The sequence below is a fragment of the Aspergillus versicolor genome, assembly GCF_001890125.1.
Source record: "Aspergillus versicolor CBS 583.65 unplaced genomic scaffold ASPVEscaffold_3, whole genome shotgun sequence".
Lineage (NCBI taxonomy): Eukaryota > Fungi > Ascomycota > Eurotiomycetes > Eurotiales > Aspergillaceae > Aspergillus > Aspergillus versicolor.
This window is the reverse complement of record NW_024467526.1, coordinates 1,706,126-1,732,144: the sequence shown is the minus strand read 5'-3', so window position 1 is coordinate 1,732,144 and position 26,019 is coordinate 1,706,126. Positions and strand designations below refer to the sequence as shown.

The window sequence follows — 26,019 nt, the reverse complement described above, 5'->3', positions numbered from 1 at the left end:
GAAAATCCCCATCCTCATTTATGAACAAGCCCAGAACAATAGACCCCCGGAGGAAACGATTGGCAGAAATCCGCTCTGGCCAAGTTTTACAGCTTGACTTTGTCCGTGGAAAATACTGCCAGAAGATATAATTTGGTCCTGTCCTGTCTGGTGTCGCTGACCATGCAATGTAGTCTCCCCCTGCCGCAGAAGTTCTAGCCTTCACTAATTTGGTCAGTTTAATGGAACGGCCGATCTGTACCAGAAATGCCCGGCGGGCTTCTCACATCAGTACTTGCGTTTATTGGAAAATACAGCACCGGAGATAAATACCACGCTGCTTGAAGATATCGTAATGAGAGACATTGGATGCGTGGGCAGGATCTCGGAGAGATATGGGCTCCCAGCTCAGTGGAAAGCGAGTATGGATACCAAAAACTTCGATCCAAGTTTTGATTGACGTTTTCCAATTTCTGCTCACCCTTTCCGTGGGAAGCAGACCGAGGATGATGCTAGTAATTTTTTCATTCAACTCTCAAAATGGTCGCAGCTAGCCGAGCTGTCTCTGGCTTTTCTGATCTTCCGCCTTGCTACTGCTTTTGACCCATCATCGACTGAGTACTAATGCTTGCGTTTGCGTGCTTGGTTTCTTGGTGACATCTTGGATGCTGGATGATGGGTGGGGGTGAGTGTCAGGCGCAGGTGTTTAGGGACGGGCGGATGGATGCTAGAAACAGATGAAAGAGCGATTGATAGCTAGCAGATGGAAGTTCTGCAATACGTAAAACTGGCACAAAGATTCATTTTAATCTGTGCGTTTATGGGCATCAAACACAGTGCAAGCGAAAGTGAGTTTTGCTCATATGATGATATGATGACAACCTAAACTCATGAAAGTTAAATGCCTCAACCGAAATATTTCTTATGCCCAGGAAATTGACTCATTATTCCAGTATAAGCACTTCTAAGAGATGGTATACATACAGCTGAGATCAAGTATCCGCCCAATCACTTCCTACGCACCTACCTTCCTCGAAACGCAGGTTTTCTTTTCTCCGCGAATGCAAGAAGAGCTTCACGTCGGTCCTCTGTCTCAACGACGCCATCATAAGCCGCATTCTCTGCAACCTCACCCTTCTCGAACCCGTTCACCGCACTGAGCGCCTGCTTGATAGCGATGGGACCGCCATCACAGATATCCATAGCAAGCTTGATACTCTCACGTAGCACCTTATCACGCGCGCCACCCTCCTTCTTCTCCTCCTCGGGAAGTATCTGAATCAGTCGATCGCAGAGTCCCATGAAGTAGGCTTCAGGCGCGGCAACACGGCGTCCAGTGAGAATGAGGTCTCGAGCACGGTTCACACCGATAATCGAGGGAAGTCGATATGTGCCGCCTGCGCCTGGGATGATTGCGAGCTTTGTCTCGGGAAGGCCGACGGTGCTGTTCGACCCAAAGACTCGGAAATGTGTGCAGAGAGCGAGCTCGAGGCCGCCTCCTAGCGCCGTTGAAGAGAGGGCGGAGACCGTAGGGACTTGGAGAGCTGCAAGGTCGCGGAATGTGCCTCTCAACTTTGCCAAAAATGCGTTCGTCCTGCTCGAGTCAATTGATTAGCCCTGCTTCTGATGTCGCGGCAACTCGCAGAGAAACTATAGAGCACGCACTCATCCTTCGACATATGTAATCTCTCTTTCAAGTCAGCACCCGCGCAAAAGGCTGTGTCAGTATTGCTGCCGATAACCAGAGCTCTGGTCGGCCCGTTGCCGCCTTCAGAGGAGATCGACTGCACATGTTGGGCCAGCGAGGTCAGGAGGTTCCTAGACAGTGCATTTCGAGCATTAGGTCTGTTCAGAAGGAGAACACGAATATTCCCAGATCCAGGCGCAGGGACATATTGGGTTTGGATCACGGCATCTTCGGGAGCGGTGCTGTATCTGGCGACTTTCACGCGCAGCGAGACGGTCGGGGGAGCTCGGACTGGAAGCGCTGCGAAGCGCGTAAGACGTGGAGGCATGGTCAATCGTAGGATGGTCACTAGCTAATTCAACAAGCAGGCGACTGTACCAATTCGTCACGTCCCGTAGTCGATTGTTATTTCGAGAATGCGGCTTGACTGTTGAAGCAGGTTCGTGCAAGGTAAAAAGATGGAGCTCCGTCACGTTCGGAAGGCTGTGGGGAAACCGAGCTGCGGCGCTGCGGGGAACTTCAGCCGATAATAAGCGCGGGTATTCTAGTAGTCTTCTTTATTCTCACTATATGGGTATCATTATTCGTTTTGTGTGACCTTTATCTTACAAAATCTAGCTATTTGTACATTAAACGAAGTGAAAAATTCGCCCTAACCATGTCAAGGCTTACTGCTCCATATGAGCAAGGTAATCCCAAACTTCGTCATCGCTTGGCCAAGGACCCCAGAGTTCCGTTGTCGCAACGATATCATATGCCTCTTGAAGGGTCGGATCCGAGAATGTCGGCATGTTGAATTCGCTCGGGGTGACATGGTCCGTAAATCCAGACTGATATTGCGCCGGCTGTCTTCCCCAGTATCCCTCGAGGAACATGCGCACTGCGACTATAGTGCGTCGCATTATTATACCACCATTTGAATACTCGTCAGCCATCTGCTTGAGGGCCAATGAATGCTGGCTCATCCACCGAAGAAGGTTTAATAGACCTTCCGAGTCTTCGGCTAACCCTAGAGACCTGACAAACGCATGGAGTACGGGCGGAGAGGGAACGTGGGCTAAATTAGGCACGGACACCTGTGATTCGGTTTGTTCATCCAGAGATAACCTGAGGGATTCGAACAAGGGAGACGTCTTTGGGTCCAGAAGGACAAGCCGATCAAACTGGCTTTTCAGCGTTTTCAGACCGTGTTCAACCATATCCTCGAAGCTTGGAGGAACAAGTTCAGGATGCAAACCGCTTCCCTGCGCAGCTGTGGCCAGTATTTCCATGCCCCTTTCCGCGGAATATTGATCTTTAACTCCGGCAACCACAGCTTTCGAGAAACTGGTACATAGGATCTGAAACCCCTCAGATCCTATCTCAATGTTGCGCTCATCCAGCCACTTCAAAACCACCAAAACTTCATGCCAGGCAAGAACGATCTGAGTATTGCGGTTGATATTAGATGAGCCACCGAGAATGCGCGTCGAGCGAAGGCCTGCTAAGAGCTGCACCCATCCTTGGGGATTCGACGAATTTCGCTTTTGCAACAGCCGTATCGCATGGGAGAGAAGTTTCGAATACCAAGCCTTCCGCCGATGCCGATGTTTGTCGGTGTACGCAAAGAGAGTGGGAATATGTGGAGGGCACATTGGCCAATTATTCGTGATTATGGGGAAAGCATCTGCTGTGGTGATGTCGTCAATTCTTGGAGACTGTCTGGTGACAGTAGAGAACCTGCACAAGAATCGAATGAAAGCAGAGAAAATATATTCGGGCAGCTCATCTAGCGCCCTTTGCGCTTCAGTGTCATTGTCGGGAACCTCGTTGCCAAAGCTGAACAACACCCTTAGTTGTTGATTGGTCAGATCGCTGCAGTTAAGGCAATCCAACCCCACGTGGAAGGTCGGGGCGTTATGTAGAAGTAAAGCCAGGAATCTACCAGATGGGCGGAAACCTTGTGAAAGCATTGTTTTGAGAAACGCACTCAAGGTCGGTGGTTCGGTGGGAGTATAGATCCAGTCCCGCGCAGAGGCAGGTTCTGGGAAAACTTCCGGGCCATCGCCAGGCAATACAAACTTAGACTGATCACTCTTCCGCCTTGCTGCTTTGGTTTCGAAAACGAGCTTCTCGCCCATTGCAACATAAACAGAGGCATGGGGCGCATGACCCCAGCTTTCATAAGTCGTAAAGCATGCCCAAGCCTCCCGAACTGTCCTTGTGGCACGGATTCGCGCCTCCCAAATTGCATGGTGGCCTTGGTTCCCAGACTTCCCCCGTAAATGCTCCGGGGGCCGCGCCAGTGTTCTGGTCTGTATCGTAGGACTGTTGTCCGTATCCCAACCAGCCAAGATACCCGAGACCTCTTCCCACAGAGAATAAGGGTACCCCGCTTCCCTCATTTGTGAGATCACACGTATCGCGCGGCTTCGCATTCCCTCCATGCCTTTATCGGAGTCAATTCCCGATCTTTCTTCTTTCCATGGCGGCCATGATGGCGTCTTCAGTTCTGCAGACTCGCGTTCGGCCGCAGTCTTTTTATGAGCTAGCTGAACAGAAGCTAAACCCTGGTATCCTCGCCGTGTGATAGGTGAGACGGTATACTTGTCTGCCACGGCTTTTAACAACTCAAACTGGGCTTGTTGTTGTATGGAGGCCGTAACAAACGGGCGAGGGCCAGAAGGCAAAGAAAGCAACCGTATGAATTTATTGAGCTTCTTCGTCACGAAGCTAGTCCCCTTAGATTGAGTAGTGCGCAAATGAAATGCGAATGCCTGGGCAATGGGAAGCTGTGCTTCCGGCCACAACCGTCGCGCGTGAGAAAGCAAGCGGACGACGAATTTTGCACATGTGCTATGATCCACCGAAGGTATTAATTTTGTGTGGGCAAGGTTGTGTAGATGTGTAGATATCGCATGGTTCGATATAGGATGAAAAGAGTGATCGAGATGAGGAACCGGTCGCCCGGCGACAATGTGCAGACAGTATACTAGGAGTAAGCGAAACGTCTTTAAGTCGATTTCCTGTAGGAGGAGCAAAAGTGGGATAAAGGTGGGAACGCTTGCGCAAGAAGCGGTTGCCTTGTCTCCCCAGTCTGCTTCCAGAAGGTAAATACGAAGAGTGGCCTCGTAAGTAGTATTACTTGTGAGTACCCAAGCCCATGCCATCACATCAGTGAAGTTATACTTCCGGGCCGTTAAGTAATCAATGTAGTTGCCACGAAGCATACTTTGCAGATTGTAATCGAGTTCCAATGCAGGAAGAGAAGGGCCAAAAGTTCTTGCGTTGTTCCGACCCCGTAACACAGGTTCAACCGAGTCGATGTAATCCGCAGTAATCTTTTGCAAGGAAGTTTCTTGCGTGCGCTGCATAATACGTCGTTGAGGCCATGTCAAAGGGGCTCTTAAAGGGGTTCGAGACTGTCCAGAAAAAGTCCAATTACAGTCATCCGGGTTGGTGGAGGAGAGCGCCCGATTCTGAATGGTGTCAATCAAGTAATGTGATGGTCCCTGGATTCGGGATAGCATTTTTGTTGGCGCCCCTGAGCCGTCAATGGTAGAGCCATCCTTTTTTGAATTTCGGCGATTGGCTCGCTGAGATTGCGAAGCCTTCGTGGGGCTTGGGTCTGCATCATGAAGTTCCCCTTCGCGCTCGTAAACAGGAGCCCACGGTTCTGGAACCTTGGCCAAAGTAGATGATTGTTGATTCAGACGAGACTGGATGAGCCGCGAGGTGCACCAATATTCGCAAGATGATGGGTGCGCCCAATCGCCTCCCCCGTGTATAACTGCATCTCGTTGGGTCGGACTTGACGGACTGAGGAAAGCATCGGTGGACGAATCCAAGGATTTCGCATATATTGGACGAAAAGACGTGCTATACGAGCAATGCTGACCAGACAAAAAGACCGTACGTTAGCACTGCTGGACAATAGCTTTGACTTGGATAGCTACCTTTCGGAGCGAACGGCTGCTGAAATGCGCCGCTCTCAAAGACACGACCATGGAGCGGTGTGGAGCATGATTCCAAGCCAATGACATCCATAAATAAGGGATCCAGCGTGGGAATCATGAGAAAAGTGACTTGGCCGGCGATGTCTTCACTTGTTGTCTTTCCGGACCTGACGCTGGACCCAGTGAAAAATCTTGGTCACGTGCGATGCTGTCACGGGTTGCGCTTTTGGCATGGCGCGGGCGAGGAAACAGTTCGATCGATCCCTCTTTGTCTGTCTCAGAGTCCCCTCCACACGCGATTTTTGACCCTTTTTCACGCCGTTGCGCGAAATTCAATTCCTAAAGCAAATCCCGTTCTGTGTAGGGCCAATTTGCTTTTATTGTTGTGTTAGTTCTCCGCCTCGTGAAGTTCTTTTCTCCGATTGCGCACCGGTTCCCTCTCTTGAGCTACCGTTGGCGCATCCGCTTCGGAGATCAAGACTCTCGATCGCAATTCTGGCACTTCGATTTCAAATACTTGGGTGGTGCTCTTTACCCTTCCACTCCTATTAAGTTACCGTACGATTTCAGGCGCACTGTCGCGTCCTGCTTTTTTCGACAGCGCTGGCTTAACCCCCCTTTGAAGAATAGAAGGGGATCTTGCTCTCGCGTTTCAGGCAAAACCACGCACCCCCGGCGCGTCTCCGAGGCAATGAGCGCAGACGACAGTGGAAGGGCAAATATGGCTGCCACAAACGGCGAACGCTCTACGGCAACCCCTGATCCGTCCACCTTGGCGACACCAGGCAAGCGGAAGCGAGTTTCTAGTCACGATGACAAGGCCGTCCAGGAGGCAAGCGCTTCGTCGCTGTTGGATGAAAGGACAAAACTGCATGAAACATTGCGTAACCTAGTTGATATCTTGAGCAAGTAAGAAATTCCGCGAAGCCTAGGGATCGATCAATAAGCAGAGATGGCTAATCATGACCAGAAACGATACCGAACTCCAACTACTGTCCTGCCCTCTACCATCATCGCCCGTAAAGCCCCGATCAAAACGCGCAAAAATTTCTGGAGATAAGGATGAAGCGGCTAGTATTCAAGGTCGGGTCGTGTCAGACCGTTACAACACGCTTTCCGAGTTCTTAAGCGATATCGAAAAGGCATCCGCGGTAGTGATTGAGAGGAACAAGGCCCAAGCCAGCGGTACTCCAACTGATGGCACACCGCTTACAGAGACAGTCAACCGTATAGCTGCTTTCAAAAAGTTACTCAACAGTCTTGTGCGTCAAGCCCATGTGAGCCCGGCCAGCATCAAAGCGGAAACCCCAGGCAATGACACGGAGGTGTCGGAGAAGCAGTCCACTTCGACAGAAGAAGCCCGAAACAATGGCTTAGTATTGACGTTGTTTGGGAATCCGGCCAATCCCAAACAGCTCTACTCAAGTTTACAGAAGTCCGTTAAGGTTCCGTTGTCCTCGGACGAGGCGGAAACGAAGAAATATGTCGAAGTACAGACACCGCTACCTGAAGATGGCTTGCCGAACGGGATCACCACCACGAAGGTCGCTCCCTATGATGGCGAGAAGCCAAAAGTGACCAAGCGAACGTTCGCTGAAGTTTTCGCCCCAAAATCAACGTTGCCCGTGTTGGAGCCGCCACGAAGGGCTCGGTCCTCGTCCCGTACATCTCAAGTTCCCTGGATCGACCCTTTTGACTCAGTCACCAACTATAGAAACTTCCTTGGGGACCGGAATAATTACTCCTTTGCACAACTTCCTTCAGGGAATTGGCTTCAATACGGTGGTGTGACGTCTTCTCCGTCTTTCTGGGGTCGCCGCCAGAAGCAGCAACCTTCGCAGCAGCACGGTGAAGAGAAGTATCATGAGGACCCAATCCTTTGGCCAGACGAGGATGCGTCCATGTTGCAGGGCGTATATTCGTCTTTTGCCCCTAGTTTTGATAGCTCTGGCGCGGTGGTACAAACAGACTCAAAGAACCTAGTATGGTGGAACAAGCGGGGAGCAAAACGCTTGAATGTATTGCTGTCAATACCAGACGAAGAAGAGTCTAGCGAAACAACAGTTGAACCAGGAAGTATCGGTGATCTCGATGAAAGCACACTAGAAGAGATGGTGAAGTCATTTAATCCCGATGACTTTGCAGATGCTTCTATCCCGCCCGACGCCACGAAAAATGATGAAGAAGAGGAAGAAAGGGTCGAAAAATCGCCAGAGGAGAAAGATACAGACGATCTACTAGCCGAAGTCTCTGACTTACTGGAGACTCTGAGTTCCTACCAGAGAATTCGCAACCTTGAGCTTCCAACGCCCAACCAAAGTGCCGAAGCTAAAGACACGCCATCCACTCAAACGAACCCGGATAAGCCATCTGATGCGGAGTTCGACGTTTATGAAACGCTGCGCTCTAGTTTATCCGTGCTTGTGTCTCAGTTGCCGCCATTCGCCGTTGCGAAGCTGAACGGAGACCAACTAGCAGATCTAAACATCAGTCAAAAAATATTAGTTGACAACGCAGACTACCCAGGCAGCATGGAGAAGGACGATCACACAATCCAACAGGAAAGGGCAGCTGTGGCTGCTGCAGCTCCCGCTCCAAACAGGACGTCGACTCCCTCGCGTTCTAGCGGTTACCAGCCACCGTACAACCAGCGTGCTTTCAACGTCAATGCTCGGATTCAGCCCCCAGGAAGTTTCCAACCTCCACAACCGTACTACCCGCCACGGCAACCTTCGACTCCCGGCAGTTACACACAGGGCAACCCACAACCTTTCCCAGGAGCTCGCCCTCCAGCCACGCCTGGTCAACGACCCGCTTACTTCCAAGGATACGGGCAACCCACACAGCAGTTCAACCAGGGGAATCCAGTCCCGCAATATCAACGACCAGGACAAAACGGATTTAATCCATATGCCGGTCAGCCAGGGCCCAATCCTGCTCAAGGTTCTCCACAGCAATACAACCCGCGGCCAGGGCAACCAGCACCGTACAATGTGACACCTTTTGGGCCTGGACGCAGTGCTTCCCCTCAAAAGCCGCCGACATACGCAACCCCACGGGGCCCGTTTATGCCCCCCGGTTCCACCCCCCAACAACGGTTCATACAGCACCCGCAACCGCACCAACAATCAACGCCATACGGCAACTACACTCCCAACCAAAATGCAAACGCTTACTCAAATTCAGCTGCAGCAATGACCTATGCACGCAGTGCGGCCGAGCAAGCCGCGCTCATGGACCGAAACAAGGTGCAGCTGGCAGCACAGGGTTCCCCTGGAGGAACACCACAGTCTCAGCCTGCGGTGGACCACCGCAGTTCCCAAGACCGGAGCGTCACTCCTGGAAACAAGCAGAATGGCACGCCGGTACCTGCATGAACTTACCGAATTCTCTAAGAGGTCTTGAATCTCGTTGTTTATCTTATTGAATGTTACGTCTTAGTGCTTTTTTTATTACCGATAAAGAGGGAGGGGTGTTTAGGTAAAGGTTTTAGTTGTTTTTTGTTTGTTTTCTGTGGGATTCCTTATATCAACTTTTTTTAACCCTTTCGTTTCTCATATTTTCTATCACCCTATCTTCATCGGGTTCTAAACCGAGAATCCTATCACCAGGCACCCAAGAGAGAGAAAAAGAGGGGGGAGATATGGGCTTTTTTTTTTCTACCCATTCATGCCTTGCACCTGGATGCAGGTGTAGCACGTATTAGTATTACTATTATCACCTTTTTTTAAACATTTTATTTATTCTAACTATTCTCTTTTGGATAATGTGGTCTCAATAAGATTCTCTCCTTGCTCTCTAAAGCCTTTGTTGCATGCTGTACATAATGAAGGAAGGCTAGTTTAAGTAACAAGTACTATCGGCTAATCTCTCATCAAATCTGAGCCCAATACTTCATCACCCGGTGATTTTAATATCCTAATCGCCGTGGAAACAACCACACTGCCAAAAATTCTTATCTACTGTGTACGTCCAGATGCCAAAAAGGGGGTCATATTACCAAAGACTACCTGGCTATGTAATAACCAACAACTAAGTATACTATCAACGGATAAAAAACAGCGTCGTATAATACACCAAAATGGGAACAATCAGAACAGGAGGATACATAAGTTCAAGACAAGAGGGGTTCAGTCGAAGGACAGGCTAAGAAAGCAAGCAAAAGACCGCATCGTATGGCATGCACCCAAGGAAGAACGCTGAAGAAATCACAATCCCAAATCCCGTCGCTAAATAGGCAGTATTTAGGTATACTCATCCAGTAAGTAACCAATTGTTTAGTCATAGTGTTGAACAAAGATCCATCCGTAAGAGAAGACCATTCACACAGGTAGTCCGGTTCCGAAACGCCTTCCTTTCATCTAACGTAATTCATCCTCGGTTGTTTGTTTGTTTGTTTTTTTCTTTTTTTTTGCCCGTGGGAGCCTAAGTCCTTGATGGGCGCAAGTACCCCGAAGAAGATTCGTAAAATCGTACGAGTGGATTATTTGGTAGGTAGTGCTGTAGGTTATGCGTAAAGGGGTATATGTCGTGTGACGTGTCACTTGGATCATGAATAGAGTGAAGGCATTAGGTGTGTGGGAGGATCAAGACATAAATAGTGCAGCGATGGTCATGAACCCGAAGTATCTAGCGCAAATGTTAGTTATCGGGGGTATTAGTGCAAAAAAGAACAAGGGAGGGGAGCGTACAAGCCAGCAACCCGCCAGCCATCCTGCGATTTGACCAAGTGCTCTGTCCCACGAGAGTAGTGCGCTGCCATGGCAGAAGATGTACCACCAACCATTGCGACGACGAGGATTCGACCAGCGAACTCTCGGACCATACCAAAGGCTAGCAACGGGAGGATGATAGCCGCAGAGGCAATGACGATGGCAGAATAGACAGGAGGCGTTATTTTAGAGTCGGCGGAAGCAGTTTGCGGTGTGAGTGAGACCAAATCCTTTGGATGGTCGAGAAAGCGCATCTCATTGCTGGCAACGGGGTTGTTTCCCTTCATCCATTTCCGATACGTTTCGACGTCGGAACCCGCAGCCTGAGGCAGCGTCTGCAGCACTTTACTATAGGCAGCGAGAGCATTATCTGATTGGTTCGGTATTAATATATGCAGGAAATAGACGATGGGTGCAGGAACTTTGGTGCAACCTACTGTATTGCTCTGTCTTCTGAATCAATGCTCCCATGACCTCTTCGCGCCTGTAGTGGAGGGACGAGTAGGCCTGTGCCTGTACGTCCAAACGGCGTGAGGCAGGCATCACCTTGGTTCCCTCCTGTTCAGCGGCCCCTCTCCGCTGCATTTCTTCATATTCGTCCAGCATCCGGAGCTCCTCCTCCAGCTGGGAAATTTCATCCTGGAGATACAGGAGCACACGATGATTAACATCTTCGAAGCGACGATAGAGCGGAGGGAGAGTGTATTCCTTGTTCTCCGCTGAGGCACTTAACCGCCATGCTAGAAGCCCGTATCCCGTTGGAAGTCGCGATGGTTTTGTATTGCGTCTAAGCTTCCGACTAGAACGATGCACGTCCTCCTCAGGGCTTTGGGGAGGTGAAGGGGGGAATGAGGTTCGCCGTAGGGAAGTGGACGCCCTAGGGTAATAGTCTTCTGGAACCAGCTCTAGATTCCGGTGCTCAGGCGGAAGTGAGCCGTCAAAGGACTCAGCGACAGACCCAACAACGCTGTTTGTTCCATCAGTGGAAGGTCGTCGATTGGCGGCACTGTGTCGAGCGAGCTGCAACGGCACGGTGGGCGGCGAGGCATCGAATGCGCCGGGTGGTTGTGAATCTTTGGATTTCATAGACGACGTCCGGTTGCGGTTCTGTACTGGAACAGCTGTGTTTGGCTGTCGATTGGTCGGAGCAGCCTTGGGTGGTTTAGAATTGGGCGGGAACGGAGGCCGTAGGTCATCGTCATCCGATGATGTGATATCCGAGTCGCTGTCGGTCTCACTCTCTGTTTCAAGATACTCAAACACATTCAGCGCGTCAGCATCTTTGCCGCCCTTCGCCTTGGCTCCTGGAGGAGCCGGAGGAGGTGGCGGCGGCGGCGGAGGCTGCGCCTTTGAAGTATAGCCAGAGCCATTAGAATCCGCGTTCTTGACAGCGCGGGGACTCTGGGGACTATCTTTCTTGGTAGACTTCTCGACGGGGGACTTGGAACTCTTCGAGCCGGTGGAAATTGTAGAAGTTCCAGACGACTTTGTCGACTTCCTTGGCCGACTGAACCCAGAATAAGACGGCATTGTGATGGTAGTAGGGTAGGGTTTGCTATAGTGGACCGGGACAAACGGTGATAACAACGGGATCAGCGCTTTCTGGATTAATTGCAGGCCATGGAACCCGGAAACATCGAAGGGACGAGAACATGAAGAAATAGGATGGCGAGAAGAGGAGACTGGGAAGGTGGGAGCATGTCAAACGAAGCAGGGAGGCGTGAGGAATTCCAGGCGGAAGGCGATGAAGAATGTACAAAGTAGGACAAAATGCGTGATTCCTCAGGCGCCCCGATCCCTTTTGTAATTTTTACTTTTTCTTTGGATTCCAATAGCTCGGAAGAAACGAAGCGCCAACAGATTCAAGCAGCGAGAGTGGAGCAATAGTGGGAGGAACCGCCGGCGGTTTGGGTATAGAGCGTGGACTGAGGCACAAAGACGGCGCACCCCAAGGCTGACCCGGATATAAATAAACCAACAGCTTGACAAACGGCCCCCAGCTAGCTTGGTGATGGGCGACGGCCCCCGGGGATCGCTGCGATTCTTACTCTCGTAGTTTCAAAGATACGAAGTTGAGGGCGCGGGCGAAGATCATGGAGGGGTTCGATTCGTCCAAACGCGCCTGACACGGCGCCAAGTGTTACAGATCGCGCTGGGGGTTGCAAAGACGATCTGTGAAAGGCTGGCTCTCAGGAAGGTTGAAGATAGCGATAAGACTATGGAATCAACTTCAATCACGGGCGCAACACAGTCGTTGGAATGGTGAAGGACAGGAATTCAAAATATAGGCATGGAGACTGCCTGATGGAGTCCTGCACAACACCCGCTTGAGTACAGGCGGTGCGTTGTCTGACGCTCACTCGCTGTTGGCAGACGCACAATCCTGGCCGCTAAGTCTGGATGCTTTCTCCCTTGCTTGCCCTTGACGGCGAATCGCCGGGTATGATATCAGTTTCTTCATTTGCGTGATGCTCAGCCCGCCTCAGAGATGTATCAGATACTCCGCCCTCTCCAGCGATGCATAACAATTCCCCCTCCACATGTTCACCCCTTACTCAATTTGAATGCGCCCGGTTACACCATTGAATCAACCTAGTTCCTTGGGGAAGCTCCAGGCCGAGGTTCGTGCAAGGCTATCCATTGCATGAACAGGATCTATACAACTGTTGAATTGAGGCCTGAGGCAACAACTGCGGTGAGGATTACCGTATCATACGACTGCGCCGGCGTACCCAGGCACAAAACAAGCATTCCCGCCGTCTAGATTCGTATTCGGAGATCTTGATGTAATTTGGGCTCCAATTCGCAGCGTCGACGTCTCCATCGCAAACAACTCCCACTTTGCTTCGTCTCTCGCTTCAGTCAATTTCTCCTCTTTATTTCGCAATACCATCCTATCCCACATGCTCCGATCATGCCTGCGCCATTGTCCCCGCGCGACCGTCCGATCCGTCTCCTGTCCGCGATGCCCGCACCGTGAAATTCCCCAATTACCTTTCGCCCGTCAACAGAACCCAGTCTCGTTAAATTCTCATATCCGTCGCCTGCAAACATCCTCGGCAGATTCGCAGAATCGTGTTCCTCTTCGCAAACAACTTAAGCAAGATGCGAAGGCCGTGAAATCCCGGAAGCGAGAGCGACGAGAACAGGAGGAGGCTTCGCGGCAGAAGTGGGAGCTGACCGTGGGAGTTGAGATCCATGCTCAATTGAATACAGAGACGAAACTATTCTCAAGTGCGGCATTCCCTTTGTAGGCTTGATACTGCGCGGACAATCGCTAACCGATTGGCTTGTGTAAACAGGAGCGCCGACTCTTCCCACCGAACAACCCAACTCAAACGTTGCTCTATTCGACCTCGCTTTCCCGGGCAGTCAACCTGTTGGTCCTCCTATATTTTGTGTGCTCATGGTGGAATGCTGATCGATGATGGCGTAGGAATTTCAAGTGGCGACCCTCCTTCCTGCCCTACGCGCTGCCATCTCTCTGAACTGCGATATCCAACCCGTTAGTCGTTTTGACCGGAAACACTACTTCTACCAGGATCAACCAGCGGGGTATCAAATAACACAGTATTACGGTAAGAATAGCACTCTACTACTACAGACTAGGCATTGACATGAATAGAACCATTTGCGAGAAATGGCTACCTCGACCTCTTTACCCACGATGGTATTGCGCCTGAAGATGGAGACCGAGTTCGTATCGGTATCAAGCAGATCCAGCTTGAACAAGATACCGCAAAGTCACAAGAATACCCTCCCTCCACCCAGCTTCTCGACTTCAACCGCGTTTCCCACCCGCTCATTGAAATAATTACGATGCCGCAAATCCACACACCCGCCACAGCAGCCGCATTTGTCCGCAAGGTCCAGTCAATCCTGCAGTCTTGTAGCGCCGTGACGACGGGAATGGAATTGGGTGGTCTCCGTGCTGATATAAACGTTTCAGTCAGATTGCGGGGCGATGGTTCAGGCGTCCACCAATACGGAGGGGTTGGGGGCCTTGGTCAGCGCACCGAGATCAAGAACTTGAGTAGTTTCAAGGCAGTAGAGGATGCTATTATCGCAGAGAAGAACCGACAGATTACAGTCCTTGAAAGCGGGGGTGTAATCGAGGGCGAGACGCGAGGCTGGACTATTGGAAGCACAGAGACACGGAAACTTCGAGGGAAAGAAGGCGAGGTCGACTATCGTTATATGCCCGATCCAGATATCCCTCCCCTCCGGATTGGCGAGGACATTATTTCAACGCTCAGAGATAATCTACCCACGGCTCCGGACGCGCTCATTGACATGCTGGTCGGCCAGTATGGCCTTCCGATAGAAGATGCCAAGCCACTTGTTGAGCTTGAAGATGGGGCACGACTGGAATATTACCAGGATGTTGTCGACATTCTACGCGATCTTCAGCAAGATCTCGATCCCAAGGCTCAAGCTGCTCTTGGGCGTGTCGCTGGCAATTGGGTCCTCCATGAACTCGGCGGTCTGCTGACCAAAGCTGATCTAGCCTGGGATGCGGGAAGGGTGACTGCTGAGTCTCTCGCCTCGATTATCGACCAGCTCCAGCGGCAAAAAATCACCGGGGCGACGGCCAAGCAGGTGCTTGCCATGGTGTTTGACGGAGACCAGCGATCGATTGTTGAACTACTCGAGGAGGAAAATCTTATCCTCCGCCCTCTCTCGCGTGAAGAATACGTTGCTCTCGCGCAAGCAGCTATAGAACTTAACCCACAGATGGTTGAGCAGATTCGGAGCAAAAACCAGCTGGGCAAGCTAGGCTGGTTCGTGGGCCAGATGATGCGCATGGGCGAAAAGGGCCGCGTGGAAGCGCAGAAGGCCGATGCGACGCTGCGGGAGCTGATTTTGGGCTCACAGTAGTCATTCATGCGTGAAGTAGTCAGTGTAAGATAGTGGTAGGGAAGGACTCTATATAGTGTATAGATACCCATGATGTCATGGCAGCAATAGAATAAAACGATACCCAATTCACTTAACCCTATCCAAATGTGTCTCAGTTATATCTCTCAGCGCCATAACCAAATTGATAATAGAAACCGAAGATACCGCGTGGTGGAGTGGGATGGCAGCCGTCTTTCTCCTCGACCTGCACTTAACGGATGCGCCTTTCTCTGCTAATTCTTAAAAGCAGGTATTAGCGATGCCCGCCCCACGGCCACCAGCAACATAAAGAAAGCCCGCGCCCTTGATCAAGGGGGTCTTTTTCCTTCGCTCTCATATCTCCCGTTCAACATTCATCAGCAACTAGCATTCTACAATAATTTCCCTCGAGGTTGTTGTACTTCTTGCTCTTCTACTGTTGGTGCTCCGTCTTCTTTGGCTCAGCTCCACCCACTGACGGGGGCTTCCTTTTAGGCCTTCTAGAATCTTTTTAGTCTACTTTTTCTCATCGCTCAGATCTTATCTCGGTCCCATCTTACCGACACTTGCTACTCCATTCTACTGCCGAAATGACTCAACCCTCCACTATCGAGCAGAGATTCCTCTCTCAGCCTAACCAGCTAGGTGTTGTCGCGGTGGGCTTCAATGGCGGCCAGGTACGGATACCCGCGGCTCGGTGCCGATCTTCTGCAATGCGCTTCACCACTCTTCTGCACTCTGCAGGGGTAGATTACCATTCAGGCTAACATATCGGGCTTTGTCCCGGTCCTATGACAGTGCAAGCTTGGCGTCGAGGCTGCCCCTATGGCTCTCATCGAATCCGGTCTCCTTGATCAGCTGCGCGAAGACCTTGACTATGACATTCACTACGATAACACCGTCCACTACTACGAGAAGCAGATCCCTGCTGAAGACCCCGACCACCGGGGCATGAAGAAGCCTCGCGCTGTGAGCGCTGTCACAGAGACGCTCAGCTCGCAGACCTACGAGCACTCCAAGGAGGGGAAGTTCACTCTAACCCTCGGCGGCGACCACTCGATTGCGATTGGGAGCATCTCGGGTATTGCCAAGGCGACCCGCGAGCGCCTGGGGAGGGAGATCGGTGTTATCTGGGTTGATGCTCACGCTGATATCAACATCCCCGAGCAGAGTCCCAGTGGGAACATCCATGGGATGCCAATGGCTTTCCTGACTAGACTTGCGAAGGAGGAGAAGAAGGACGTCTTTGGGTGGTTGCAGGACAACCACATTGTCAACCTCCGCAAGCTCGTCTATATCGGACTGCGGGATGTTGATCGTGGTGAGAAGAAGATTCTCCGTGAGAATGGCATCAAGGCTTTCAGCATGCACGACGTTGACCGGTAGGCTCCCCTCCTCACCCTCCCCCACCCCCCAACAAAACCCCCTTCTTTTTTCCTATCTTGGCATCCCTCTCGCTTGTAGTACGGCAATTGCTAACGAATTAGACACGGAATTGGCCGCGTCGTCGAGATGGCGCTCGCTCACATTGGAAACGACACACCCATCCATCTGTCGTTTGACGTCGATGCGCTCGATCCTCAGTGGGCACCTAGCACTGGAACCCCCGTGCGTGGGGGGTTGACTCTTCGCGAGGGAGACTTCATCTGCGAGTGTGTGCACGAGACAGGTAACCTCATCTCCATGGATTTGGTCGAGGTCAACCCCAGCCTCGATGCCGTGGGGGCATCGGACACGATTCGGACTGGGTGCTCGTTGGTGCGCAGTGCGTTGGGAGATACCTTGCTGTAAACTGTAATGTATGTCAGTCATTAAAGTCAGATAAAAAGAGACTATACAATAATAATGATTTATGAAGCGATCGCCCGGCTATCGCGTTGTTGAAGTTGTTGTGTGAAGTGATTGTAACTTGCGGGAGCGGAGTCCTGCCACCGGAATTAAACAGTCTGGAGTATAGAAAAACAAACCCCCGCCCCCCCATTTTCCTTCTTCGCATTCTCAATCCTCCGCCACGAAAATACCAAGCTTCTTTTTTCATCATATCGTCATATCGTCATATTCGAAAAACGAAAAAAGTTCCAACTTCAACGCTTTCTCCAAAGCCCAACAGACAACCCAAGCCTGCAGGGCCCCCGCTTATCTAACGCCGATCTCGACCAGCGCATCGCATTTCGAGACACCACCACCGACCAGCTCAATACAGCCTCACTCCGGACAGCGCAGATGCGCTGGCCTTGGCCTTGTCTTAACACCTGATTATACGATATAATTTGCACCGAACTGGCCCTATTGGTGCGGCGCATACTCATCACATCTCACGCTACCCGATTATCCCTATATACCTGCCCTATAGCCAGACCGACACCTGCATCTTCAGCCCAGTGTCATTGATATGAGACGCAGAACCTCGCAGCAATAATTCGAACTTGACCACCAATCCACCGCTACAAAAATCAATCCCAGCCTACGAGAAGAAAGCAGTCCCGACACACAACAATGCCACGCCGCCATGCCCCAAAACATTACCGGTGGCCGGAAATCCAGCTCAACATCTGGATTCTCACCGTCCTCGCGGCCTCCTGCATCTGCCTGGGTATCTTCGCCTGGTTTATATCTGTCCAAGCAGAGCTGAGACTCGGGATACCATGGTACGTCACACACTAATCCCTCCTCGACTCTGTAACTAACAAAATACACCCACGATATAGGCTCTTCCCATACATGCTTACAACCTCCGCTCTAGCGCTCTTCTTTATAATATTCGTTCTCGTCCTAGCAGCACAAGGCTTCCTACTTCCCGGGATAATCCTCGTCGGGACATTTATCCTCTTCGCGCTTTGGTTAACAGGGCTCATCGAGACCTCGCTCCAGATGTACGGCGTCGTCGCCAACGTCAACGGTAACTGCCAAATCTGGGTGGATGATAACCGTCAGGGCGGCGATAATCTAGATACAATGGCATGGATTGCGCAGAGTAATATTTGTATGCCCTTTCTTCCCTCTCCACTCTCCCTGCTCGATGTCGTTTCCTTTTTCTATTGTTATGCTGAATGAGGTTAATACTGACTGGTTCGTTGATAGGTAACTGCTGGCGAACGGCATTCGCGTTCGAGCTGGTAAATACAGTGTTTTTTTCGTGGATGATTGTTATGGCGTGGAAGGTTCATCGGGATGTTCACCACCGCCGTTGATTACGATTCTGAGTCTGAGTCTTGCAATTACATTTCTACTTCATTCGCCTTGTCGGCTTATTGGTTGATTGATTGATTGATTGATTGATTGGTGGGTTTATGATGTATGTGAATAGGTCAGGTGAGGATGTGGGTTATATCCTATCAGTTGCCTTTTATTATGTTCCATGTTGATGTTTAACGATGCATATACCGGCGTATAATCAGGTAGCGTTGCTGTGTTTATTGGTTTTATATATCTATATTGATTGAGAGATGTTGCAATATCAAATTCAATGTCCATTCCATTCATATATTTTCAATGTTTTTGGTATCTAGGCCAAGCTAGTCAATACAGCCAACCCACCTAGGCCATATGTATCACAATCTGAATAAGATAGAGGAAAATAAAACCAAACCCTTAAATCGAAGTCACCAACGCCTCGCTATGCGATCTCGATCGATTCGATGCTCATAACCACAAGCTTCCGGACGACTCGGCTGCAATCGCGAACAAAAAATATACAGAGCAAAAGCACGACACATGGCCAATCGTTTCCTTTCTTTTCTCCTCTAGTTCCAAGACAGTAGATGCAGTTAAAATCGTCAAGAGATGTCGAATTGAACAACAACACTATGTAGCGGGATCCCGACGTAAATTGAGACTGAACTAGCCGTTGTCCTCACCAATTTCCTCTTCGGCTTCGGAGTCGTGCTCGCCTTCTTCGAATGCAGCAAGCATTTCGCGTTCCAGTTCGTCGTCATCCTCTACTGGGTCCTGGGGATAAGTTGAGTCTGGATTCTGAGCCGCAGCGGCCTCTTCTTCTGTTTCGGGGAATGCGACATTTGGGATTTCTTCCTCCGCACCGGCGACAACTTCTGTGCCGGAATCGGGGCCCGTTCTGGGAGCCGAAGTACCCCCGCCTGGGCCAGCACTAGCGACTTCTTTCAGCCCGGTGCTCCGTTCATATGACCGCTTAATACGCTGCGAGAGACGAGAGCCAGTGGCATCACCCGATTCGGGTTGGATTTCTGATTCGTCTTCATCGCCTTCGTCAGTGTCGGCGCCTTCATCGCGCTTGCGCTTTTTGCCCGGGGCTGATGTGGGTGGCACTTCGTCGCGTTCCATGAATGACGCTTCACTGTCGCTTTCGCTTTCATCGTCACTGCCTAGAAACTCTTTAAGCTCTTCGTGGACTGCAGCCTCCTCATCCTCGTCGTACCCGATAGTAGACGTTTCGTTGAGTCCGGAGGACTTCAGGATGTCGTCATTCAGCTCGGAAGTCTCCTCATTATCCGTGAAGGACTCGCCTGTGGCTTCGTCAGAGGATGAGAGCCATGAGCTCTCGGCTACCTCCTTGGAACTGGGTGAAATTGGTGGCCCACGCTCGTTGGGGTGGATCGGAATAAGATATGGCGTCTCGTCTAGGTGTTTCCATTGGAGTAAGCTGTCTATAAGCCATTGCTTCTGGACGATCTTGATGTGAGGGTATCGGGTTGCTTCTTGGAATTTGGCGGTACGTTTGCCGGCGGTTAGGAGATGGGTGGTTCTTTGGTTAATCTTGTTTGCAAATGTGACACCAAAACTCTTCGCGTGGTGCGTAATTTCGAGGTTTGCCGTGTCCTCATTCAACTTCCATAGTCCAGAATGAACGAGGACCACATCACCCAGGATACGGCGTTTGATCTCTGGTAGGATATCCTTGACATCGGGAACTAGTTTTAGATCCACGTCCTTTTCCTTGGAAATGGCCTTTTCGCCTCGTAATGCAGCCACCCGTCCTCCTAGACCCCGTGCTCGCTTCTTCTCATAGTCATCGTAAAACTTGGTATGGACTTGCTCTAGCCGGTATGCTAGCTTAACAAGTTCTTGGTCGTTGTCGATTAGGAGATGATGGCGATGTTTTGACGGATCTTGCGACTCGTCTACCGCAGACGACGAGTCGCTGGATTCTGCCGATTCATCCTCGGCATCTAGTTCCTTTTGCTTCTGCAAAAGTGGACGGTCCTCGACTTGGTGCATTATCGTCTCGTCCTGCGCATTGCTTTGTTCCTGGAGCAACCTCGGATTATCTCCGCCGCCCATGGTCACCAGCTGTTCTAGGGTTGATACATCGGTCGCGTCGTGTTTTTCTGTCGATCCATTGACATGGTGTTCCGTGGTTTCCGGGACTCGGTTGGCTTCTTGCTTCTCCTCGGCAGTCTCCATCTCCTGCTTTTTGGGCAGGAAGCTGGAGTTGATGTCCCCGATGCCGACGAAGAAGTCGTATGGGATAACCTTGATAAGGTTGGGACTCCATCGCCAAACATCCCCGCGGTCATCGATAATAACGACCATCTTTGTATCCACGGGGAACAGCCGATGGAGGTTTTTAACGGACAAGCTTCCACTCTCATCACGGCTGAGGATGCGGTCGCCGAAGAGTTTCCGATCTGGATCTATGATACTATGAATGGCCTGTGCGTATGACCTAGTTCCCATCGTGTAGATGTGCAGCTCATACATCTCCGAGATATTCTGTAAGAATTCCTCTAGTCCCGGTCGTAGCTTAATATAGTACCAACAGCCACGCATCCCAGGACCATCATCTACCAATTGAAACGCCCGCACATCACTCACGGCACCATGGTTGGGATTATCTTTGTCTGCCATCCATTCGCCAATAGTAGGATCAACGGCTGCATGGATGATGGTTTGGTCGAGATCAACTACAAGCGAGAGTTTCCGATTTGCTAGCAGGCGCCGTTTCGCATCTTCTTCCACACGTACGGCCTCCCTCTCGCTTACAGTAAGCGCTGTATTGTCATGAGTCATCTGAATTGGTGCGCGCATGGAATCTGTGATCTCTGTGTTATACGTCGCCCTATAAACAAATTAGTTGCTGGTCTGAACATAGCGCAAACAATGGATAAGGGCCACCTACTCAGTCATATCCTTCCCACACTCAGCGCAAAGCCCACCATACTGCACTTCGTGCGCGCATGGCTCATCTATCTCAACAACATCAACGCTAGAACGGGGTCAGCAACCGGCACACATAATATCTAAACGGCATGAACAGAAACACTCACGGTTCATCAATAATGTCCCCTTTAGAAATTTTCCACTGCACAATCGACCCATCAACGGTCGACTCAAACCGCGTCGGGAAACTTCGCTTCACATCGATCTTGTTTCCCAACCCATCCCCTTCTGTAACGGTAGTTTGATACACATACCAGAATATCGCCTCATCTCTCTCCACCTCATCACCGGGTTGTTTCAGCAACGACGTAACGGTGATGGGGTAGTAGAGACTCGACGGTAATCGAAGAAGCATGCTCTACCGATTTTGTGTTTCTCGCGTGTCTTTTGTCGAACTCGTATCCTTTTTGCTCTCCGCGGCCTCGATGGATACAGTAGGCAGGGATAGGCCGCCGAGTAGCAATTATCGCGATGTCAAAATCTCGTATCCGACAGTTAGGGAGCCATGCCCGTCGACGGGTGAGGATTTACGAGCCGTCGCCGAAACACCCAGCCTCCAACCGCGACTAAAGCGAGTAAGGATAGTCGAAAGCGAGAATAAGGGCTTGGTATATAGAGGAGCTTTTTAGTTTTCTCGAGACCGTGCCGAAAAGGTAGGCAACATGGGTAATTGCAGCCGGCCGCTACAAGCTCACGCGACGGGGTTTTAAAAGAAAAGAAAAAGAGGTTCGCGGTCAGAGAAGGGCCAGTCGCACTTCACAACACTTGAATAAGATAAAACAATTTATCGATGATTTAAAATATTAACACAAGACGACTCGGGAGTCGAGGTGAATGGAGCAGGTCGCGGAGATGGGGTGATGAAAGGGAGCTGGAGGTCAATGAGTGACCTCAAAGGCTCAAAGACGGCTGGCAGCCTGGTCGGTAAGGCAGCAACCACTAACCAGGGTTCCGGAGGCGGTCGGCAGCTGCGCGTGCGGGGCGACCCCCAGATGCGGGCCAGGTTCATTCTTCAAGACAACTCCTCAGTTTGACCTTCTTCACAACTAACATTCTAACACTACTACTGTATGCGCACTACTGTTTTCATGAATTTACTGGTTGGAGAGGGTCATTTCTGACAGCAGGTCTAGTTGTTATTTCATGGCCAAAGCGTAACACTAGCTCGGGAAATCCACTAACGATGAACCTCAACATTATGACAATAATGAATCGCCGATTCAGGAAACAATGGAGAGTCCACGGCACCTCCCAAGCCCTGGAATCATTTGCAACAACGATTTCCAATATGGCTCTCAAAGAGGACTTTATTCAAACGAGAGCCTGGAATAAAACAAGAAAACGACGTAGGGTACACATATATAATAAATTCTAGGTCGTTTACTTGGCCTTGGCGAGACCAACGGCGCTGTTGCCGAGGTCGTACACACTGTACCACTTGCGCAGGAAAGCATCACCGAGAATAGCCAGAGGGCCAACAGGCTCGGGGAAATCCATGCCCATGAAGGCACTGATGCACGATCCCTGGACCTCGAGGGTGTAGTCATAAGGACCGATGGTGAAGTTGTGGCCAGTCAAAGTGAAAGTAAGGTCAGGAAGAGAGTCGCGCTTGTCGCACTCGACGCTGTACTGGCCAGTGAAACCCTTCTTAGCACCGATCTGGGCGTTACTTCGTGAGAGTCAGCATATAGTTTCGAGGCAATCTAAGGGGTATCACTCACATCATCTCAGCCAAGTTGGAAGGCAGAGCAATCAAAGAAGTGCCGGTGTCAAGGATGACACCAGTGTTTTCCAGCTCAGCAACGTCGTCGCCAAGAGCAATGGCGTCAAGGTCAACCTCCCAGTAGGCCTTGCGGCGAAGAGGGATGTTAATCAGCTCACCCTCATAGTGGTCCTTGTCAATGCCACCGAATGTAGCAACAGAGCTGTCACCCTCCTTGTTGGCATCACCAAGGTAGAAAGCAAAGACTGGCTCATCAAGAAGACCCTGCTCAATCATCTGGTAGAAGGGGGGGACAATCTTGTTGACAGAGATGGCATCAAAACCAAGACCGAGGATTCCATCGAAGCGGCCGAAGGCAAATGCCAGACCAGGCTCGCTGGTGGCCTCGGCAAAGTCTTGGCCCTTGACTTTCAAGTCACCAATCTTAAGGTTGTCTTGAGACACGAATCCACTGAGGCTGCCGGAGCCATACTGAATGGCGAACTCGCTGCCGTTCTTCTTGTATGTAGATGATGCAGAAGAGTCATACTTCTCGTGGAGGTAGCAAGCGATGGAGCCGCACTCCGACGATGGAACCCACAGGTTGGAGCTACCAGTGTCGAGGACGACTTTGAAGGTCTGAGGAGGGGTACCGAGCTCGATCTCAGAGAAGTCTAGTCAGGTCAGTCATCATCCTCTCATGGAGGAGTCCGGATAATCCACATACATTGCGCATTCAAGAAGTTGTCAACCAGAACATCGTGGCGGCCCATGGCATTAACGGGTTCATCCTGGAGTGTTTGCTGTCCGAACTGGCCCATGTACTTCTGGCCGAGGGCATTTGCGTGATCTGCAATGTTGCGAGTGATCTATTCAGTCAGTAACAGGTACAAACGTGTTTCATAATCCCGATTCAAATCAGCTGGGCTCTGGGGTACTCACAAACTGTTCAGTCAAGGGAACCTTGTTGAGCTTAAGCTTGTGAACCTCGGCGGAGGCACAGCCCAGCAGCGCCGAAGCTGCGAGCAAGGAGGTCTTCATGATGGGCGACAAGAGCGCGAAAGGAGCGAGAAAGCGAACTGAAAGAATGGACTTTACAGATAAGGATCAAACGATGATGGAAGGGGTAGAGAGGTGATAGGAGGAGTTGGAGAAGGGAGAGAGGAGAGCGAGCAAGACAGGTGAGATGATGCAGGCCTGCAGCGGGTGACTGGCGGTTGCGGAGCGACCCGGAGGGCAGCCAATCACCAGCACCCCAGCTGCGTCATCGGCCTGGGCATCTTCGGGCTGACAGAGGTCGAGCTGACCGAATTTCTTGTTCATTCTTTACATGAGTATAGTGCCTAATAATAGATAATCTGCTCTGAATAATCCGTGGGTTATTTAATTTACTTTCCAGTCCGAACTTGTTGGGAATGGGGTGACGGATACGGAAGATAGCACGCAAGCAAGCTGGTGGCTGGAGCCTGATAAGCGCCGGTGGTCCTTCATCTTATCAGGCTAGTAAACCCTTGTTGCCTGAGGTAATGGAATGGGATCTCCAGGCACCAATCTGCTACATACAAGCCAGGCCTTCTTTGATAAATACCTAAAAGGCTGGGTCGCTCTTACTCACTCCATGGGCGGCATCATCCTAATATGCTTCAATACGGCTATTCGGAACTTATTTCCCAATGTTTTAGCCATTATTGTACACCCAGCCACGCACAGCCCTCAGGAGCGGTTGAAGGGTTTGATATTCCTCCTGCTCCATGTCGACGCCTTTAAAGAGTGCTCTGAATAGCCTGCTATCTTTTGTCTGTATAGCATTTACCAACAGGTCTTTTCGCTTTTGTTGCTCAATGTCTGCTCCTCTCTCAACAAGCAGGGCCACCACGCCATAATGGCCACGGCGGACAGCCCAATCCAAGGGGGATACACCTGGCCTAGACGACGGGTTTGGCTCGGCACTGACTTCTAATATTCGTTCAGCTATCCCCTCAAGGCCATGCATTGCCGCAAATAACAAAGCCTTAGGATATTGTGGGTCGACATATTCTTGTAACAGAAGCTCCACCATCTCTTGGTTTCCCCGACTTGTCGCCCAAGCTACGGCATACGACCCAGACTCCTGGGTCACGATGCTTTCGTCGAGTATCAGACGTACTATGCTTATCAAATTGTGGTATATCGCCATTTGCAACGCTGTTCCGTGTCGTTTATCTATGTCGCAACCCACCGCGCTGAACTGCTGCCTGATGAGGCGCGCCTGAGCCGAAGTCAGGCCGTGCAGACGAGCCCACAATTCATCTTCCACTGAACCAAAAGGGAGATCCATCTTGCTCAGTGGGTCAACCTGGGCACCTGCTTCGAGCAACAGCCTGGCGGCCTGCGTATTGTTTAATTCGATGGCTCGGAGCAATGGGGTAGTGCCATTCATAACGCCTCGGTCAATACGACACTTGGGCAATCGATCGATAAGGAGTCTGATAATTTCCATATTGCTACCATTCACAGCATGCCATAATGTAGTTCGGCCCTGTGCGTCTTCGACATCGGGATCAGCACGCTCCTCGAGTAGGAGAAGCGCCAATTGCTCATAACCGCACTTTACCGCGGTCAGTAACGGGGTTTCCCAAAACAGGTTTCTGCTCTCAAGATCGACGCGATGCTGCAGTAGCAAGCGAACCACGGATTCACGGCCCATAAGAACAGCCAAAGAGAGTGCAGATCCACCATTATGACCCCGGTTCTCCTTGATATCTAAATCTGTAACTCCATGTCGGATTAAGAAGCGAATAACACCATCTCTTCCGTACCGCGCAGCCTCGAAGAGTAGCATCATGGAGGGGTCATCCTTGAAATCCAGCCCTTCTTTCACTAACTTCTCCAGGGTATCTTCGCGGCCGTGCTTTGCTGCCCATCGCGAAACACTTGAAGGGTCGTGTTGCACTGCATCCCGGTAGAGATAAGTGTTCAAAGCGGAGTGTAACTGGCGAGATGACTGGATAA

At 50.8% G+C, this 26,019-nt stretch overlaps 10 protein-coding genes across 10 annotated transcripts; 4 read left to right on the top strand and 6 right to left on the bottom strand.

Annotated features, from left to right (window-relative positions):
• Positions 1-1,002: 1,002 nt before the first annotated feature.
• On the bottom strand, positions 1,003-1,994 carry ASPVEDRAFT_128836 (putative mitochondrial methylglutaconyl-CoA hydratase (Auh); the record flags this gene model as incomplete). Its single annotated transcript, XM_040806583.1, has 2 exons — positions 1,003-1,573; positions 1,645-1,994. The coding sequence occupies 2 exons, from the start codon at positions 1,992-1,994 to the stop codon at positions 1,003-1,005; spliced, it is 921 nt and encodes a 306-aa protein (XP_040665969.1).
• A 184-nt stretch (positions 1,995-2,178) lies between these two features.
• ASPVEDRAFT_39632 (uncharacterized protein) lies at positions 2,179-5,741 on the bottom strand. The gene is made up of 2 exons (XM_040811969.1): positions 5,602-5,741; positions 2,179-5,538 (listed from the first exon to the last, which is right to left on the bottom strand). The coding sequence occupies exons 1-2, from the start codon at positions 5,686-5,688 to the stop codon at positions 2,335-2,337; spliced, it is 3,291 nt and encodes a 1,096-aa protein (XP_040665968.1). The 5' UTR covers positions 5,689-5,741; the 3' UTR covers positions 2,179-2,334.
• A 551-nt stretch (positions 5,742-6,292) lies between these two features.
• On the top strand, positions 6,293-8,978 carry ASPVEDRAFT_127738 (uncharacterized protein; the record flags this gene model as incomplete). Its single annotated transcript, XM_040806491.1, has 2 exons — positions 6,293-6,510; positions 6,572-8,978. 2 exons carry the CDS (start codon positions 6,293-6,295, stop codon positions 8,976-8,978), a joined length of 2,625 nt encoding a protein of 874 aa, XP_040665967.1.
• Positions 8,979-9,578: 600 nt separating this feature from the next.
• ASPVEDRAFT_39630 (uncharacterized protein) lies at positions 9,579-10,014 on the bottom strand. Its single transcript, XM_040811968.1, has one exon. It carries the CDS (start codon positions 9,884-9,886, stop codon positions 9,716-9,718), a length of 171 nt encoding a protein of 56 aa, XP_040665966.1. The 5' UTR covers positions 9,887-10,014; the 3' UTR covers positions 9,579-9,715.
• A 173-nt stretch (positions 10,015-10,187) lies between these two features.
• ASPVEDRAFT_51442 (uncharacterized protein) lies at positions 10,188-11,843 on the bottom strand (the record flags this gene model as incomplete). Its single annotated transcript, XM_040814471.1, has 3 exons — positions 10,188-10,230; positions 10,293-10,683; positions 10,751-11,843. 3 exons carry the CDS (start codon positions 11,841-11,843, stop codon positions 10,188-10,190), a joined length of 1,527 nt encoding a protein of 508 aa, XP_040665965.1.
• A 1,373-nt stretch (positions 11,844-13,216) lies between these two features.
• On the top strand, positions 13,217-15,191 carry ASPVEDRAFT_26952 (glutamyl-tRNA(Gln) amidotransferase subunit PET112; the record flags this gene model as incomplete). The annotated part of the gene is made up of 4 exons (XM_040809964.1): positions 13,217-13,547; positions 13,616-13,722; positions 13,750-13,891; positions 13,939-15,191. 4 exons carry the CDS (start codon positions 13,217-13,219, stop codon positions 15,189-15,191), a joined length of 1,833 nt encoding a protein of 610 aa, XP_040665964.1.
• Positions 15,192-15,329: 138 nt separating this feature from the next.
• Positions 15,330-17,139, top strand: ASPVEDRAFT_39625 (arginase). The gene is made up of 3 exons (XM_040811967.1): positions 15,330-15,868; positions 15,990-16,573; positions 16,679-17,139. Exons 1-3 carry the CDS (start codon positions 15,782-15,784, stop codon positions 16,980-16,982), a joined length of 975 nt encoding a protein of 324 aa, XP_040665963.1. The 5' UTR covers positions 15,330-15,781; the 3' UTR covers positions 16,983-17,139.
• A 60-nt stretch (positions 17,140-17,199) lies between these two features.
• On the top strand, positions 17,200-18,665 carry ASPVEDRAFT_39623 (uncharacterized protein). Its single transcript, XM_040811966.1, has 3 exons — positions 17,200-17,839; positions 17,900-18,174; positions 18,273-18,665. The coding sequence occupies exons 1-3, from the start codon at positions 17,688-17,690 to the stop codon at positions 18,380-18,382; spliced, it is 537 nt and encodes a 178-aa protein (XP_040665962.1). The 5' UTR covers positions 17,200-17,687; the 3' UTR covers positions 18,383-18,665.
• A 366-nt stretch (positions 18,666-19,031) lies between these two features.
• On the bottom strand, positions 19,032-21,681 carry fcpA (protein-serine/threonine phosphatase; the record flags this gene model as incomplete). The annotated part of the gene is made up of 3 exons (XM_040806400.1): positions 19,032-21,225; positions 21,286-21,372; positions 21,434-21,681. 3 exons carry the CDS (start codon positions 21,679-21,681, stop codon positions 19,032-19,034), a joined length of 2,529 nt encoding a protein of 842 aa, XP_040665961.1.
• A 642-nt stretch (positions 21,682-22,323) lies between these two features.
• Positions 22,324-24,353, bottom strand: ASPVEDRAFT_39621 (pepsin-like aspartic protease). The gene is made up of 4 exons (XM_040811965.1): positions 23,971-24,353; positions 23,756-23,897; positions 23,048-23,702; positions 22,324-22,995 (listed from the first exon to the last, which is right to left on the bottom strand). Exons 1-4 carry the CDS (start codon positions 24,067-24,069, stop codon positions 22,707-22,709), a joined length of 1,185 nt encoding a protein of 394 aa, XP_040665960.1. The 5' UTR covers positions 24,070-24,353; the 3' UTR covers positions 22,324-22,706.
• Between the last annotated feature and the right edge of the window lie 1,666 nt (positions 24,354-26,019).